This window comes from Microplitis demolitor, chromosome 3 (genome assembly GCF_026212275.2).
Source record: "Microplitis demolitor isolate Queensland-Clemson2020A chromosome 3, iyMicDemo2.1a, whole genome shotgun sequence".
Taxonomy (NCBI): domain Eukaryota; kingdom Metazoa; phylum Arthropoda; class Insecta; order Hymenoptera; family Braconidae; genus Microplitis; species Microplitis demolitor.
This window is the reverse complement of record NC_068547.1, coordinates 6,562,875-6,580,768: the sequence shown is the minus strand read 5'-3', so window position 1 is coordinate 6,580,768 and position 17,894 is coordinate 6,562,875. Positions and strand designations below refer to the sequence as shown.

At 27.9% G+C, this 17,894-nt stretch overlaps 3 protein-coding genes across 4 annotated transcripts in view; 2 read left to right on the top strand and 1 right to left on the bottom strand.

Annotated features, from left to right (window-relative positions):
* Position 1: 1 nt before the first annotated feature.
* On the bottom strand, positions 2-6,281 carry LOC103568575 (dynamin-binding protein). The gene is made up of 5 exons (XM_008545503.2): positions 6,022-6,281; positions 5,714-5,891; positions 4,536-4,654; positions 1,288-4,407; positions 2-556 (listed from the first exon to the last, which is right to left on the bottom strand). Exons 1-5 carry the CDS (start codon positions 6,109-6,111, stop codon positions 371-373), a joined length of 3,693 nt encoding a protein of 1,230 aa, XP_008543725.1. The 5' UTR covers positions 6,112-6,281; the 3' UTR covers positions 2-370.
* Positions 6,282-6,364: 83 nt separating this feature from the next.
* LOC103568574 (putative GTP-binding protein 6) lies at positions 6,365-11,648 on the top strand. The gene is made up of 4 exons (XM_008545502.3): positions 6,365-6,706; positions 9,736-10,935; positions 11,003-11,204; positions 11,358-11,648. Exons 2-4 carry the CDS (start codon positions 9,919-9,921, stop codon positions 11,594-11,596), a joined length of 1,458 nt encoding a protein of 485 aa, XP_008543724.1. The 5' UTR covers positions 6,365-6,706; positions 9,736-9,918; the 3' UTR covers positions 11,597-11,648.
* Positions 11,649-15,583: 3,935 nt separating this feature from the next.
* The window catches only part of LOC103568572 (plexin-A4), a 179,065-nt gene continuing 176,754 nt past the window's right edge, over positions 15,584-17,894 (top strand). The window contains exons 1-2 of one of the 2 annotated variants that reach the window (XM_053737446.1): positions 15,584-16,284; positions 16,619-17,546. The gene's annotated coding sequence lies outside the window, so the exon portion shown is untranslated. Of the gene's footprint in view, positions 17,547-17,894 lie in introns of both variants that reach the window. The other variant, XM_053737445.1, reaches the window with a different exon arrangement.

Below are 17,894 nucleotides of genomic sequence, written 5' to 3'. Positions count from 1 at the left end.
CCAGCATTTATTTTTTTAACGTAAGCCTAATTAACATGTCTCCATTTATTTACAATAAAAATTTTAAAAATAATAATAATAAATTGAATAATTAATTAATTAACTAAAATAGATTCCCAATAGAGATCTCGCGTATTTAAAAATAAATTTATTGGCATATTGCAGTATCTGCATCAATATCACAGATGTTAATAATAAAAGACACTTTGAAAGTGGATTAAAAATTAAATTAATTTATAAATAAGATAATTGATAAAAATTAGTAAATAATTGTCAGTTATCAATTAATTTAAAATTTAAATTTAAAATAAAAATAAAAACAGAGGCACTTGGTGTTAAGATGTAAAATACCCTAATATAAATAGTTATTTTAAGTTCGGTATAAATTTAAATAATTACTAGGTACGTATCCACTTTTTCCATCACGGTTTTCCATTAACCACCAAGCAGTATTACCTTTTTCGTCGTTTGGTCTAATCAGCTTTAATGCTTGCCCTTTTTTAACGCCAAGTGTTCCTGGCATTTTACCATCGAAATCAAATTCCACATAATAAAACTAAAAAATATAATAATTCAGATTTTATTAAATAATTTTAAAATAGGGGAGGGAGTGGCAAAACAGGCACTTAAGGAAATTCTAAGTTTTGGGGACTTGAATATGTTAATTTTTTTTTTTTTTCTAATGATATTCAAAGTGAATCGAAAAAATATTCAGCTGCCGTTAAAAAAAAAATTTCATTTTTTGCGGACAAAATGGGATACTCCCTAAAAAAAAAAGAAAAATAAAATTTCTGGAAATTAAATAAATTTGATAAAATTTAATTTTCTTATGAATAATTTACTTGAGTTAAATGAAATTTAATAAATAAATTTTAGACTAAAAAAATTTGACACTAAATTATAATGTTGACATAAAAATTTTACTGAGTTATTTTCCGAATTTCGCTTAACTCCTACTTAATATGCTTTAACTTTTTTTAATTGATTATCAAAATTTTTACACGGTCACTACAACTAAAAGTCATTGAATATTTTAAAAAAGTGTAGGGGAGGGGACTGAGAATGCCCATGAGAGAGTATTCAAAGAAAAATTACATTTCATATAATTATTGGTTGCAAAGGAAAAAAAACATTTCTTATGTTTATATTTATAAAAGTAATTTTGGAATGTTTAAAAAACATTTTAAAAACCAAACTTTTTTTATAGAATTTCGGAGGTACCCCATTGTGTCCTATACCGTTTTGCCCCTTCCTAAATTAAAATAAACAATAATTTAAATTAATTACCTTAGTATCAAAATTTTCATATCTTTGTTCTTGTTTAGCTGGTAAATTACCATAATATTTATTATCATTATTTATTCCCTCTGTATTTAAATACCACTGAGATTGTGAATTCGAATTTGAATTCGAATTAGGATGAGAATGTGATAGAGATACTTTTTGAGGACTATCAAGTGAAATTAAATTAGTATTAACATTTTTTACTGGTGATTCCAGAGACATGAGATCCGGAGTATTAGAACGTGAATCAACGACATCATTATTATTATAATTATTATTAAAATTTATTTTAGTCTGCGTCAAAGCTTCCAGCATTTTCGAGGGCATAAAACCCTGAGTGAAACCATTATCAACAAACCACCTGGAGCTATCGCCCATCGGGTCCTGCGTTTTGATAACCGCGACAATAGTCCCTTTACTCGCTCCCAAATCCAGTGTCGACGTGCTAACTAAATTATCCTTGACAATAAATAATTTATCTCGCTGATATTTACCTAGCAGTTGGGTTTTATGTTTGTCTTTCTGTGGACTGACATCAGCACTGGGTTCTTCAACTCGCGGATTAACACCAGCGAAACTAAACCTCGATATTTGGTTCCATAATAAATTGTGATTTATCAAAAATGATTGTAAAATATCTTCAGATGGATTTTGTGTTGTTGATTTAGGTAAATCTAAATATTGTTTTGTAACTTTTCCATTGAATAATTTACGCGCTTTTGTAAAACTACGTAGACATGATATTGTTATTTTAACACCCGCGTCTATTAATATCGGCAATTCTTCAGACAATTGTTGGTTTAATGCTTCGTAATTAGTCTTAGCAGTTATCAGCTCTTCATTTATTATTCTTGACTCTTTATTTTTTTCACTTCTCGATATCGCATTGTCGTAATCCAATAATTTATCATAACGTTTAGTAATGAGCATTTCCGGTCCTTCAAGTAATAACAGCAATGAAGAAAGAGGTTTAATAACAGATTTATCAATATTATCTTTGAATGTTTTAATGAATTGATTTGATATCGAACAACGAACTTGATTATATTTTTGCACTTCAATACTATAAACACCAGAGTGATATTGATTAATATATTCAGCTAATAATTCACCACAAGAAGCGTCATCATTCAGCCAAATAAAACATTGATCAATATCAATAATCAATTGCTCAACACATTTAGCCATTGATTTAAATTGTTTTTCAAGTTCTTCAAAAACAGGGTCTGCTGGTACATTTGTAAGACCAAGACTCGCAGACAATTTAGCGCTCAGTCTACTCGATTTTTTGGCAACCGAGTGCATACTTAGTTTAGCCATTTTACTCATCAATGTATTGTCTGTGTCAAGATACTTTGAAACAATATCTTTTCTCCGTTTATACTCATTAATATAAGAAGCAACGTCAGTCATTGCTTTCCAAGCGGCTTCAATACCCGCCCGGTCTGGGTGTTCATCTTCCGTACACTTTGTCAACTCGTACAACATGAGCGGGTATTTTAAAATTCTCTGAACCGGTTTTATTAAAATAGAACTCATATCAAAGCACGCTACTTGATAACGAAGAGTCTCAATGCCTTTTTCAAAAATCTTCATAATTTCACGATTCTCTTCGTACTTTTTAAGTAGCGACAATGCGGCTTCATGATTGCTGCAATATTTACCGTAAACTGTTTGTAATCTATCGGCCATAGTTAAAAAACAGGGAGAAATCATTTGTTTAGACTCATCGCAGCCTTTCATAGCTTTCAGCAATGAATCAAGCAGCTCTTCCGCAACGTGAATCACTTCTAAAATATTACCAAACAATAAAGGAACATCAATACCTCGTTCTTCCAATATTTTTGGATTAAATAAATGAAAAGTTTCGTAAGTAACTTTCAAATCACGGACAAATTCTTTCTCAGTTATTACCAACTCGGATATAACATTTTGTCTTTTGTCAGCCCGTTTCTGTTTAGCGGCTTCAGCTTCACTCGTTTCGTCAGTTTTATTACTAGATTCTGCGACTGGCGGTTGGGTTTTGTCGGCCACAGATTGTTTTTGCAGAGGAACGGACCCAGGAGCTGGCGCGGGAGGAGCGGGACGGTGAGGCTCAGACAATCGCTTAGTTCGTTGTTCTTCTTGAGCTTCAGTTTTTTCAACGTCTCTAATAACAACAAAGTCTTCAACTGAATCGTGTTTAACAATCGGGTCTTGAGCTTCTTGAGTCTCTTGAGTATCAGTATGAGTAAGATATCCACGTGGACACAGACCAATATCACCAAATTTATTTTTAACGCTCACCCAATCATCATTAGCCATTTCAACTACAGTTAGTACGTCACCTTCAGCTACACTCAGATCTCCATTCATTTGAGCATTAAATGTATGCTGGACTCTCACTAAATCACCAGAGTTCAAGTGTTGGTAATCTTTTGGCTGCTCTTGTTCATTATTTTCAACTTGACTGACATCGCTGGATGAACAATTGACAATAATATTGACGTATGTTGTAGGAAATATTCCTTTTTCATTTTCAATTTCACCTTCCGCCCATTCAGAATCAATATGACGTATTAGATGCACAACTTGACCTGCTTCAAAGTTTAATTCATTAGGAAATTGAGCATTAAAGGGATAGAGTGTTATAGCATATGGTTTTAAACCCAATGAATTTAATTGGGCATTATTATCATTATCAATATCGATATTAAAATCACTGGATCCATTAACTTGACAAGTAGGTCGAGTTTCTGGAAATAAATCGTAGTAAGATGGTGCTGGTTCATTATCTACAGACATCCTCGTACTTGTACTTGGAACTGATTGATTGAAATCTTTAAATATTTTACCACCTTGAGCAACTGAATCGGGAAATGGATCCATTGTTATATTTAATGCAGACGCCCGGTCACTTTCATCAGCAGCACTCTCTTGATCCTCTTCTATATAACTCACAAATCCTTGAGGAAAACTTCCTTCTCTACCGTCGCCAGTAACACCCCTTACCCAACCGTCCTCTAATATTTCTAACACTGTCACTATTTCACCAGCAGTTAAATCTAATTCTTCATCCAATTGTGCTTTTAATGACGTCTTAACTCGGGCTTTTCTCCTGACTTTTTTTTTGTCTGTTGGTTTCTATAAAAAAAAATTTTAAATATACAAATTAGTCATAAGCTTTCATTTGACTGGGATAAAATAATAAAACTTTTGATTAAATATTTTAGCGGCTCGACTGTTATTAGCAGAATGTATATTTTACTTACTTTGAGTGCTGCAGAATTTATCAACCATACATGAGTTAGTGGAAACAATCCGGTTCTTGAATCGATATATCCAGAATACCAATCAGTGTCTACTTGTTGTACTCCAATAATAAGTTCTCCTAATTTAAAAAAATGATGATTAATTTTTTAAAACACTCAACAGTAATTATTAAATTAATTAAGGCTATAAAAATCGTTACAAGACTATATATATAATTATTTATGATAAGATAAGAGCTTCCATCGTTGACATTATTGAAAGTATATTAGACATTATAATTAATAAACAAAATATTGTAATAATTATGATGCATTTTATCTGATTATTTTAATTTATCATAAACGTATGCAATAAAATTAGTGGACATTCGATAATTTTTTTAATTTCTAAAAAAAAAAAAAAATTATAAATTACTAGAAAGAGTAATTTAAAAATATTTGAATTTCCTTTGTATAAACTTACTCAATTAATTTTTAATTTTTTTATTAAAAATATATGAATTATCTGTTATTTACAACTTCCGGTATGATAAATACTTATATCTTATAAAAGTAATAAAGAAGTTTAATTTATATAATTAAAATTAAATAGTGTCAATAAATGATGAGTGTGAATGTTGCAGATATGAGATAATTTGTAAATTTTAAATAAATAAATAGTTTAATTAAAATAATGCGTATACTGATTTTTCAATTATCTGAGTGCACATTTTTAAATGTCATTCTTTTTTATTTATTTAAAAATTTTTAAAATTGCCGACCGTCAGTTAAATTCACGCTCATAAGAAATGAATCTTTTATCTTAATATAGGGTAGGAGTCCCTTTTGTGACCACTGCTCCATTTTTGGACATTTAATACTTTATTTTAATTAATAAAAAAGTATAAAATAAAATTTCTATTGTAAGTGTGATAAAAGTATCTTTGTACACATTTTAAAAATTAATCGTGTCATTGCGTCTTTTAAAAATTATTTTATTTACATTTTTCATGTCCAAAACTGGCCCTAAAACGACCGTAATTAAAAAAAATGATTTAATCCATGATGTGTATATTTATATATTAGTCGATTCAAATTGTTTTAAATCATTTAAAATAATTTTTCTTAATCAGGGGATACTTCTACCTTACAATTTATGAATTCGCAAAAATTTATAATTAATAATTTATAAATTATACCTTCAGCAAATGATAAATCGCCGTCTTGTTCACCATTAAATGGAGCAATTGATACAAATAATTTTTCAGTATCTTTAAAATAAGGAATATCCACTTTGTGTAAATGATTTGACGGAAATGTACCACGTTTGCCATAAGACTCGCCATAACACCAGTGTTTATCGATGACGTTATAAATCTGTAATTTAATCATTAACAATAATAATAATAGTTATCACTTAAAAAATAAAGACCGCATTATGAGACAAAGATAAAACTTGAAGCAGAAATTACGTGATATTTGATACATAATCACATAGATTAATTACCAGAAAATAATCTCCTTTTGACAGACTCAATTCTCCATCGACAATTGTCAGAAAATCGTTTATTACTTTTGTTAATAAACCTGCTTCCATTTTTTAAATTATTTTTACATATGATTATTTAACATTTAAAAGTAGTCAGTTTTGTTATTTATTATTATTTTTTTTTTTTCAGTGTATGTATGTGTGCGAAATCATATTAAATATGTATTGCATGAATAGCTGACAGATTTTTATAGTGACGTCAATAAATATGAAGTTAGACACTTTTACCACGTGGTTAATTTCGATTCTCGAGAATCGATAGGTTGTTCTTATTATTTTAGTACTTCAAGTAATTCGTCTGTTTATAAAAATTATAACAAGGGTTAGAATCACGTTTTGATTATTGTTTTTACAATTGACAATTGTTTATTGTCAATTTAAAACAATAAATTATTTAACAAGTACTAAAAAATTGACTGATAATTTTTTTTTAAAATCATAAATCGGTCAGTTATATTACTTGGTTATGTTATTATATAAGTAATTTATTTAGAGTAATTGTTTAAAATTAATAAATTTAAAATTATGAGTGAGAAAAATGAAATTTTAAAGAAAGAATTAATCAGCGAAAAAGAATATAATGTTAAATTAGCATTATGTTCTGGACATGCTATTAAGTATGCTTTTGGATCATTTTTTGTTGGTAATTACTTTTATTTATTTATTTATGATATTTAAGTTGAATATGAAATGAGTGTAAATGTAATGAGCACGAACATAGCAGACATTAGACAAATTTGAAATTATAAATAAATAGAGCAAGTAATTTATAAAATAAAATTTTTTAAAAATGCGCATTTGAAAAATTTTTAAATTAATAAGTGCATTTTTTATAATTATTATTTTTTAAATTATTTACACTATTTATTTATAGTTTTAAATTTGTCTGGTGTCTGCTACGTTCACATTCATGTGAAATGAGTGTAAATGTAGCAGACATACGACAATTTTTTAGTTACATATAAAATAATTAAAATAATAAAATTAAATAAAATATATATATTTAATTTTAAACTGTTTAAACATGTATTTTTTTTATTTTTATTTTATAAACATTTTAATTTATTATTTCAAAGTTTTAAAAATTTTCAGGTGGCCGCTAACTTTACTGTCATGAGTGTGAATGGAGCAGACATGAGACAATTTATAAATTTGAAATAAATGAATTGATTATTTAAAATAATCAAATTTTAAAAAATGCGCGTACGGATTTTGAATTCATCTAAATATGCATTTTTTTATTTTCACTCTACTTACAATTTATTTATTTATTATAAAATTTACAAAAATGACAATTGTTTGCTACATTCACACTCATTTTTAGACACATTATATTATAAGAAAAAATATATTTCAAAAAATTGCACCTGTAGCTTTTTTAAATTTCTACATGTGTGTATTTTTATTTTTTGTTTTTGTAAATCATTTGTAAAAAAAAAAAAAAAAAAAAAAAAAAAAAAAAAAAAAAAAAAAAAAACTAAAAATTGTTGTCTTCTAACTTTAGGATCATTATTTATCTTCATGATTATTTATAAAAAATTATCATGAGTGTAAATGTAACTTACAAGTGAGAATTTTTTAAATTTTGTTATAAATAAATAAATAAAATGTAAGTAGAATAAAAATTAAAAAATGCGTATTTAGATCAATGAAAAATCAGTACGCGCATTTTTTTAAATTTAAATATTTTTATTTATTTATTCAAAATTTATAAATTGTCTCATGTTTGCTACATTCTCACGCATAAGTTATTATTATTATTATTTTATTTTCCTTCAGTATCAACTGAAATTATCAGACATTAAAATTTGGTTTCTTTTAAATAAAACGAGCAAGATGTTTACAGAACAAAACATTTTAAAACTGCAGATCAAAAATTAAAAAAGTATTTTTGTAAATATTTAAAAAATTTTATTTATTTTTCAATACTTATAACATTTTTTTTTTACATTAATTCGAACTTACATTTATGACTATTTATTTTTTTTTAGCTTTCAATTAATTTGTACTATTTTGATTCAATTTTGTTTAAAGTGGATGGAATTCTGTACTGCCAGTAGTGCTCTGCTTACTCACATGTTGTTAGAGACTTTAATCCTGGGTACACACAGTGTTCATAATCCTTGTAGCTTCTTTCTGGGTTATTTTTTCCCGATGATATTAAAATCCTTTATCTAGCTTTTCCGCAATTACTCTGCTTTCTTCTCTTTTCATATTCATTTAATTTCATTCTCGAACTTCATTTCTACTACGTCTTTTTCAAACATTTTTTCCCATTTCCCCTCTTGGGGTCTTTCTATTCAAAATCCCACGACTTTTTTCTGGGACAGTTTTTTTGCACTTCTTCATTGTTAATTATATTAATTACTCGGTCTTATTAATTAATAATAATAATTAACTTTACTTTTAATTACTCTTCATTTATTATTTTATTAATTTATGAAATAAACGACATTAAATTTTATGTTTATATTTATTAATTAATACATTATTTACAAACTATACAAATGTAATTTAAAATTCAATGATGAAATCATAAGAACAACTATTTTGGAGTAAATTATTTATTAATTAATTAATATAGGTAAATATAAGATCGTGATAAAAATTAAAAAAATTATATCTATTAATTGAAAATACAAATATGAATCACGTAAATAAAGTTAATGAAATTTCATGGTGTAGTAAAAGTATTAGGGTGATCCTTATGAAGGTTGCTTTTGAATTTTAATCGATACACTCCCTCGAACTCTGTCAAATAATTAAAGAAAAAAATTCCTGTTTTAAGGGGAGAAACAGGTTTGAGATACAAAAATAGAGGATATTTTTGTGATTTTTTTTTCAGTGTACCTTCGTTATTAAAATTCTTAAAATTTGTGACATTATTAAGCATCATACCAAGAATATTCTGCTGAATTTTTATAAAAAAATATTGAAAAATAAGCCAGTGGTAGTGGGGAGAGACGAGTCACTTAAAAAAATAATTCTCCATGTCGCAGGCAGGATAACTCATGAGTGCCTCATCTGAAATAAAAAAACCAAAAAGATTTCTTTAGTACATAAGTTTATCTTAGATCTTAACGAAGGAATAAACAAAATATTCATTTTTCAATTTTTGGTAAAGGTGCAATAAAAAAAACTCGGATTATTGTCAAAAATTCTTCCTTTTATTTAATTAAAAAATAAGTAGTTATTGAAAAAAAAATTTTTTGTTATATAACTATTATATATATAATTAAGAGAAAATAAGAAAAATTTAGTCTATGCCATGCCTTCTATAATAATAAAAATTTTAAAAATTTAATTTGATATCAGTGAAAAAAAATATATTAAACGACTAATAAAAAAAAATGTCACCCTGTGAAGATTTTTTTTCAAGAATCCCATGATTAAGTAGACATTGAAATCGATAAGTTTGCGAGTTAATGATGAGATTTGTTTTATTAAATTTCAATGATAATAGAAGTAAACAGAAGATCCTAAAGTTAACTTTAAAGTAGAACTTAAATAAACAGTTAAATTCAGATCATATTTTATAAACTTGGTAGTAATACTCGGGCATTTGCGTAGTGACTGTAGGTTACTCGTTGCTAGCAAACATTAAATAATAACACTAATCATTACCTGGTTTTATCAAAAATTTATATTAAAAATAAACTATTTTTGTTGCAGGTATAATAGCAATACCTATAATACTTAAAGGTTTCAAGTTGTACCGATTACCAATAGAGGCACGATTATCAGCTGGATTTCTCTCTGGTCTTCCAATATTATATTACTGCGGGAAATACGCCCGAGATACTTGTTTGATTGAAGTCAAAGATACCTATAGATATAATTAAACAAACAAACATAATGCATTTATTAAAAAATATAAAACAAACTTCACAATTTATTTTATCAAACTACAAAAAATTATTAAACTGTAATCATAAATTAAATTCAATATGTATCAAAAGATTAATACACGATTACGAACACGAATCAATTGATGAAGATCCAACTGTAAATAGAGAATACGCAGATTTAACTAAGCAGTATTTGAATCCAGCTCAACATGGACACGGAACTTTAATATTGCAGCCGTATATTAAATGGGGTGCTGATAAAAAACGCAATACGACTCCTCAGTTGCAATTAGCCGAAGCAGAAGCGTTGATAAGAACGTTACCACGTTGGTCAGTTGTTGATTCACTCTGCATATCATTGATGACATTGAAAAAAAAAAAGCTTTTAGGTAAAGGTAATTTGAAGATGCTTGAAGAACGGGTTAAACATAATCCGAAAATAACAGCCTTATTTGTAAGCGTTAATTTATTACGACCAGTCCAAATTAATGAATTGCAAGACTTACTTGGAGTTCCAGTTTACGATCGTTATTCAATAGTAATTCAAATATTTCGTGAGCATGCTAAGACACCAGAAGCTAAATTACAAGTAGCACTTGCTGAGTTACCTTACATATGGAAAAAATTAACCTGGACAACAGAAGACAGCGGTGGTCGAATTAATTTATCTGAGAAACGTAAATTAATACTGCATGCGCGTGAATCAAAACTACGGAATGCATTAAGTAAATTAAAAGAACACCGTAAATTAATACGCAGCAATAGATCTAGTAAAAAAATACCCAGTGTTGCTATTGTTGGTTACACTAATTCTGGTAAAACTTGTTTAATAAAAGCATTGACTGGTGATCAATCATTGATGCCACAAAATAAATTATTCGCAACTCTTGACACGACAGCACATGAAGGTTTATTGCCATGTAGATTGAAAGTTTTATATATGGACACTATTGGATTTATACAGGATATACCAGAAGGTCTTATCGAACCTTTTGTTGCGACGTTTGAAGATGCAATAATAGCTGTAGGTATTAATAATAAATAAATATTAATATATCTATTTAAATTAACGCTTCATTAAATTTTACTAGGATGTCATTGTTCACGTGTATGACGCTAGTCATCCAGATAAAGATGCTCAAATAGAACATGTAAGAGAAACACTTGATAAAATAATGACCGAATTGGAGACACCGGATAAACCGATAATTGAAATCGCTAATAAGTGTGACGTTGCACCTACAGGCGCTGTACCTGACAATGTTCTAGCTATTTCAGCTCTTAAGTTAACAGGTTTTATCAATAAATCAATACATTTAGTTTAATTAATTAAATATATATTATATGCAGGATCAATTTATTTCAAAAAAGTCTAATTTAAAATAAGTGACTTTTGCATAATTAACATTTATTTTTATAATAATAATATTTAATTTATATTTGTAGGTATTGATTTGCTGAGACGACAAATAGAGAAACATATATTGGAAGTAACTGGTCGTAAATCATTAAAAATACGTGTACTGTCAGGAAGTAATATCGCTGCTTGGTTGTACAAAGAAACTACTGTAACAGATACTGAAGCTGATTTGAATAATCTGCAGTACATGTTTATAACGTCACTCGTTACGGACCAACAAATGCATCGATTTAAAAAATTTATAAAAGAGCAAAGTGCTAGTTAATATTTATAGATATTAATAATAAAATAAAAATTGTTTAAAATAATAATAATAATTTTAAGATTGTTTAATTGCTAGTGCATTTTTTAATATCAGCAAAAGATAATTGGATTAAATATGTAACATACGAAAGGCACGTATCTTTGATGAGAATGCTGTTCTCTTTTGTGATGTGTACACGTGCAGAACACGTGTCTCATTTTTAGTACATCATGTGAGTCTTTAAATATCAAACAAATGGCACGTGGTTACCAAAGATTGAACGAGTTTTTTTTTTTTATTATTATTCATCTCTCAACACTTTTTTACATGTTCCTTCATTAAACAAAAATACTAAGATTTTTTTTTTATTTACAAAAACATAATTTATGTTGGTTGCATTTTTATGGAATAATTAGAGTACATTAATAGCTTTAGTTTGCAGTAACTTAACAGTAGTGACACTTAATTTAGATTTTAAAAAATATATATAACATATTAAGTGTCATTAATAAATTAACAACTGGTATAAAGTATTGTAATTAGAATAATCAGTTTGAAAACAGGCTCTGCTATTTAAAGTTCAAGGTGTCAGTGTTAAAGTATGAGAAATGTTTTTGCAGTGGATCTAATAACGTAGCTAAAAAATTTTACCGTAATATGTCTTATTTTTTTGAGTCGTGAGAAATAATATGTAAATTTATATACATACATTAGGATGGTTCAATTTGAATGACCATTTTTTTCACTCCCACTTCAAAATTTTGTTGTAAACTTTAAAAAAAAACTACCCTGTAAGTTTCAGCCCTTATTTATAATTTCAAGTACTTTACATTTGATTTAGAAGTTTTTCTATTTAAAATACGTAGAAAAATTTTTTTTCAATTCTCTACAGCTCAGCCGAATCTTAAGTTACCGAGTCACCGTTCGCGGTATTTTTTAAGCAGTTTAATACTCTTCAAAAGTCTCTCTAGTAATTTTACTCAAACTCTAATTTTTTTTTCTGTATTGATTCTGAAAATCATTTTTTTAATGATAATTTAGGTTTTTGGATAATATTAAGAAATAACAAAATTTACAGTAAAATTGAAGATAACGATTCTTTAGGAAAGTTTATTCTCTATAAAAAAAAGTCTTTGTATTTAAATGGCTCAAGTTCTTCATTTACGTAATACAGGGATTTTATTAATTTTGAAAATAAAATACGTCAAAAAATTTTCTGAATCTTATCAAATTTAATCCTTCATATTTGCGTGAATGGGTTGAATTACTAACAAAATAAATTATTGACGGATTTATATCTAAAATTAAAATGTATAATTTTGTAAACACATTTTAAAAAAAAATGCTGTAAAAAAAAGTCAATTAGTGACATCTCCCTCTTTAGCTGGAGTTGAAGTTTGCGCGCTTTTAGCGCCTTGTTTTTTTGTACTCCGATGATTTTCATTTTTTACTTTTAACATAATTTAACTTTGTTAATTACTAAGCGAGAGGTTTTAATGAACAAAAAATTTATTTATTATATAAAACACTCGCCCGAAAAAGGTTTTTAATTTTTAAAAATTATATAAATAATTATAAATGAATTAATTTAAATATCAAATTCAATTGATCTCTATTAACGCGTAACATGTTCAATTATCTGTAGACAATACATTAATTACAATAGTACGATTCGTTATACCTATTATAATTCGGCAATTACACAACCGATTGATCAGTACTGTTGATGTTGATGTTGCCGTAGGTAAATACAGTCTGGACTTGAAATAACATTACGCAGTAGTCTATCTAAATAAACTATAATTTATCACACAGTTTAATTTTTTTTTGCGATAAATGATTTAGTTCTCTAGTATCTAAATATACTATTTATATAAAAGTGCAACTATATAATTTAAATATTTGTTTTTAAAATAACTAAAAAAATATTCCGAAGTGTAGGATTACTAAAAGATTCGAGCCAAAATTGAATCGAGAAAAGATCTCTGGTACGTGCCTTCGCAAATCGACACAGCACATCCGTCTTATTTATTTTTTTTTTTTTTTTCAACATTTTCTTATCCCTCTCTCATATATTAAATCCTCATTTTGAATTTCTATCCTTTTTCTGCTTTACATTTCACTCACAAACGAGTAAAAACATCAATAGTCATCCAAGTAATCTATTTAATTTTATTTTTTTAAATAAAAAAAAATTTGTAATTGAAAAAAAAAATAATCTTAACACAATTACTAACTAATTAAGGAATTAGCAACATGCAGTCTCTTAATGACTGCCCAAGAATAATTTATAGAAATATATTTAATGTTTTAGTTTTAACTTGCAGATAGTAATATGAAATTTTCGATCGTAAAGCACTCTCTGATGCTTCGCATCATGAGTCGTGCAATATGTACTTTATATTAATGAAAAATTTTTTTAAAAATAATCGAATTAATTTTTTTCCAAATTTATTCATTTTTGAAAAGTTATAGTTTATATTTAAAAAAAGTCTTTTTCTTTAAATTCATAATTTTTTCTTGGTTTGGTAAAAAAATTGGACAGAATTCTGAGAAATGTTTTTCATTAAGTAAGAGAAGAGAAAAAAATTTTAGCCAATTCAAAAGGGGCTTGGATCCAAAATGGTCGATTTGGCGTGAAATGCCCCATATATAATAATCTTTTATTTTATTTGAAAAAAAAACAAAGGATCGATAATCGATAAAATTTTTTGAAATGAAATTTGAAAATTATGTAGTTTTTATCATCAAAATGATAATAATATACAGTTAAAAATCTCCTTCGAAATACGCAGAAGTTTATGGTGCAAATTTCGTGCATGAATATTCAGTAATTTTTGTGTAATGTGCGTTCCTTAGCAGGCCGAATTACGGAAAATTTCCATATTTTTACCGCAAAATACTGTGATTTACTACAAATTTGCCGAAAAATAGTAAAATACCGCATTGTATTTATAGTAAAACACAGCATTGCCGTAAATTTTACGGGGAATTGCCGCAATTTTATCGTAAGTTTGCCGTCACATACGGTAATTGACCTAAACGGCCTATTTTATCGTACTTTACGGTAAAATGCCGCATTTTTCAGTAATTTATGGAATTTTTTGAATAGCGTAAATTACGGTAATTTACTGTAATTCGAATCTGCTAGGGTTGAAAAAAAATCCCTATCATTTTATAGACATGGGTTTTTTATCGAGTAATTTATTTTATTTAAAAATATTTTTTTATTCATATTATTATTTAATTTCAATTCGATGAATATTCTCTTGGATTTTCTCAAGCGTAAAAATAAAATTTTAAATACTTTGTTATTATTTTTAACGCGTGCTTTACTTTTTTTAGAATTCATTAATTAAATTTTAATAAAATTATGATAATTCAGTCCGCAGAAAAATAAAATTCCTCTCAATAATAAAATATTACAAAATTTTTAGTGTTAGTAATTTCTGAATGTGATTAAAAAAGAAAAATTTTTTTCGCGGGAAATTGAAATCTATTTAAAATTTTAAAAAACTAAAAACATTTAATTAGATAAATTCGAAACCACAAACTGTAAAAGTCATAAATTAAAGTCTCGCTTTTTCAATAATATCAAATTTAATGAATTCAATAAATTTTACAATTAAAATATAACCTGGAGTAAATTTTTCTCATGGTCGTTATCAAAAAATTAATCACAAACAAAAGTTAAATAATCCGCGTAGAATTTTAATTGGGTATAGAAAAACAGGAGTAATAAAAATATAAACTCTCGATTGGTCGTGATACGGGCGTGGGAGTTTAAATACTTGGAGATTTATTTTGCCAGCTAATGTTCTCCAGACGGTTAGTACCCATAGATTCCAGTATCGAATACAGAGGGTAGCACTGGAGTGTGTCAGGTTTTCTATAGAAATAAAGTAGAGGGGCTTCAGTCGAGACTTGGATTGGTTTTTAGATGAGGAGACTGGAGGGGTGATATAGGAGGTAAGAGGGAAGCTAACAGTGGCAGCAGCAGCAGCCCAGCAGTTGAGTCCCGTGAGTGGTCCGGGCACGCAAAAACGTATGAAACATAAATCGCGTAAGTGGTGGCACATTGTACCGGGTTGTTAAATATTATAAAACTGCCATCGAACGTCGAGAGGGTGCAGAGCGGTGCTTAGGGTGTGTGTGTGTGTTAACGAGACGCGTGAGATCATATAGACACTAAACCAACAATAATATTCTCAATCCTCAGTACAACAAATACACGAGTTCATTAACTCCATGACTTAATCTCACTCACATTCGTCTACTAAATTTCATTTAAATTTGAATATTTAAACATACATTTAAACAATCAAATATACATATATATTTATTATAAGATCAACAATAAATGGAGTTTCTTGTCCCGGTGTATTTAAAATTATAAAGTTTAAAGTGCTCGTAGAATAATATTTTTTCAAAGTGAGCCGGCGCGAGAGCTGTCACTTCGATCGCCATTTTAGCGCCGTTCGTGCTGGAGAATGCGCGGACTCGATCACGTTCTTTAAGGGACACTGGACGCTCGTGTTACTTTTTTTTATAAATAAATATTGTTTTTTTTTTATATAATATAAATAATAGTATTATTATTATTATTGTAATTAATAATAGTAATTAAATAATTTAAAAAAAGTGAGTGGTCGAGTGTTGGTTAGTGTTAGAGGATAGTTGTAGATGTAGCAGAAGACAGACGAGAAAAGGTAAAGAAAAAAGAAACAAATAAATGGTTATGTTGAGAAGGAAAGAAAGCTAAAGTGAGAGTTGCCGGCAAGTTTGAGAAAGAGAGATAAATATATAAACCAGTGTGTGTTGTTATATATATTTGTATTTATATATACATATACATATATATAATATAGATAGACGTGTATTTGTGTCGTGGGAGGCAGAGTTCGCCGTTTTCTTGTGGCTTACTAAGTTTTATATTTTTATTTATTAAACTTACGCTCCTTTATCGTTTCTCATCTTTCTCTAACTACGGTAGTTTTTTTTTTTATAAATGCTCATATATTTTTTATGTTTAACTTTTTTTAGGATTGATACTGGAGTTAAGTGATAACGTTATTTAAAGAGTGGTATTTTAAATCCATCCCACGCACGCAACTATTCATTTTATATTTTAAATATCGATATATCGATGAGCGAAAAGACCTGGAAAATAAATACGTGAGTTGGTTTTTTTTATAATTAGTGTATAAATAGTGACAAAGTGTTGGTGTGTGAACATTTGTTTTTTTTTTAAATTCAAGTAGAGATAAAAGAAAGTAACCGTGGTTAAAAGTGAAGTGAAGGGTGAATTTGCAAGCTAAAATCTGTAGTTAGGTGAAATAACTGTGCGACACAACACAGTGGATGGATTTATAAATAATATATATTTGTTTAAATAAAAATATACTCGATTTGGTTCGAGACGTGATAGTAGATACTTTAAAAATTTTTATAAAAGTCAATATACTAGGTGTCTTGGATGACGAGACGGGATCGTTGACTTTAATTGAAAGTATTTAATTAAAAGTATACCTGTGCTTGCTGGACAGACCTTTATTATTTATTTAAAATATATTTGTGGAATAAATAATATTGCAAGGTCAAGTTGCTGGATAGAGAAAGGGTTCTTTCACTCTTACTCTACTAATAATAAAAATAATAACAACAACAACAATAGTAATAATAAAAAAAAGATATAAAAAAGTGTGTGATTATCAGTGTGTGCGTGCAATACCGGTCGAGCGACTGGAAAGGGTCGCGTGTTATCGGCCACACAAAATATATATCTTATGGTAAAAGTGGTTAATCAGCTCCGTGGATAAGGGTTGTTAGGTTATTTTAGTTTTTTTTTTAAGTGTGCTAAGGGATCGAAGGCAACGGGCGCTCGAAATGATTCTGCGCGTTTAAGGGGGTGGGTGGAAAGGAGCCAACGATCGACCAAGATAAACGAGAGCTGGAGGCCGCCAGAAAAACGGTGAGTTATTTAAAAAAAAATTATTCATTATTTCTTTTCTATTCATTAGTTTTAAGTTTAAATTCATTTTAAATTATGATACTGGAATATAATCCCGAAGTTGGTAGACAATTTAAAATTTTTTAATTTTGTTTTCAATAAATTGACTACAAGAAAAAAAAATTAAAAATATGCACATGTAGGAAATTTAAAAATCTGTAAGTGCAATTTTTTTAAATATTTCTTTTTTATAATTTATCATTTTTAAAAAAGATTCAGAAATTGTTAGACGTTAGCTAACTTCAGTATTATTACTGAAATTAGCATGAGTGTGAACGTAGCAGACACGCTAATTTGAGATTTAAAATA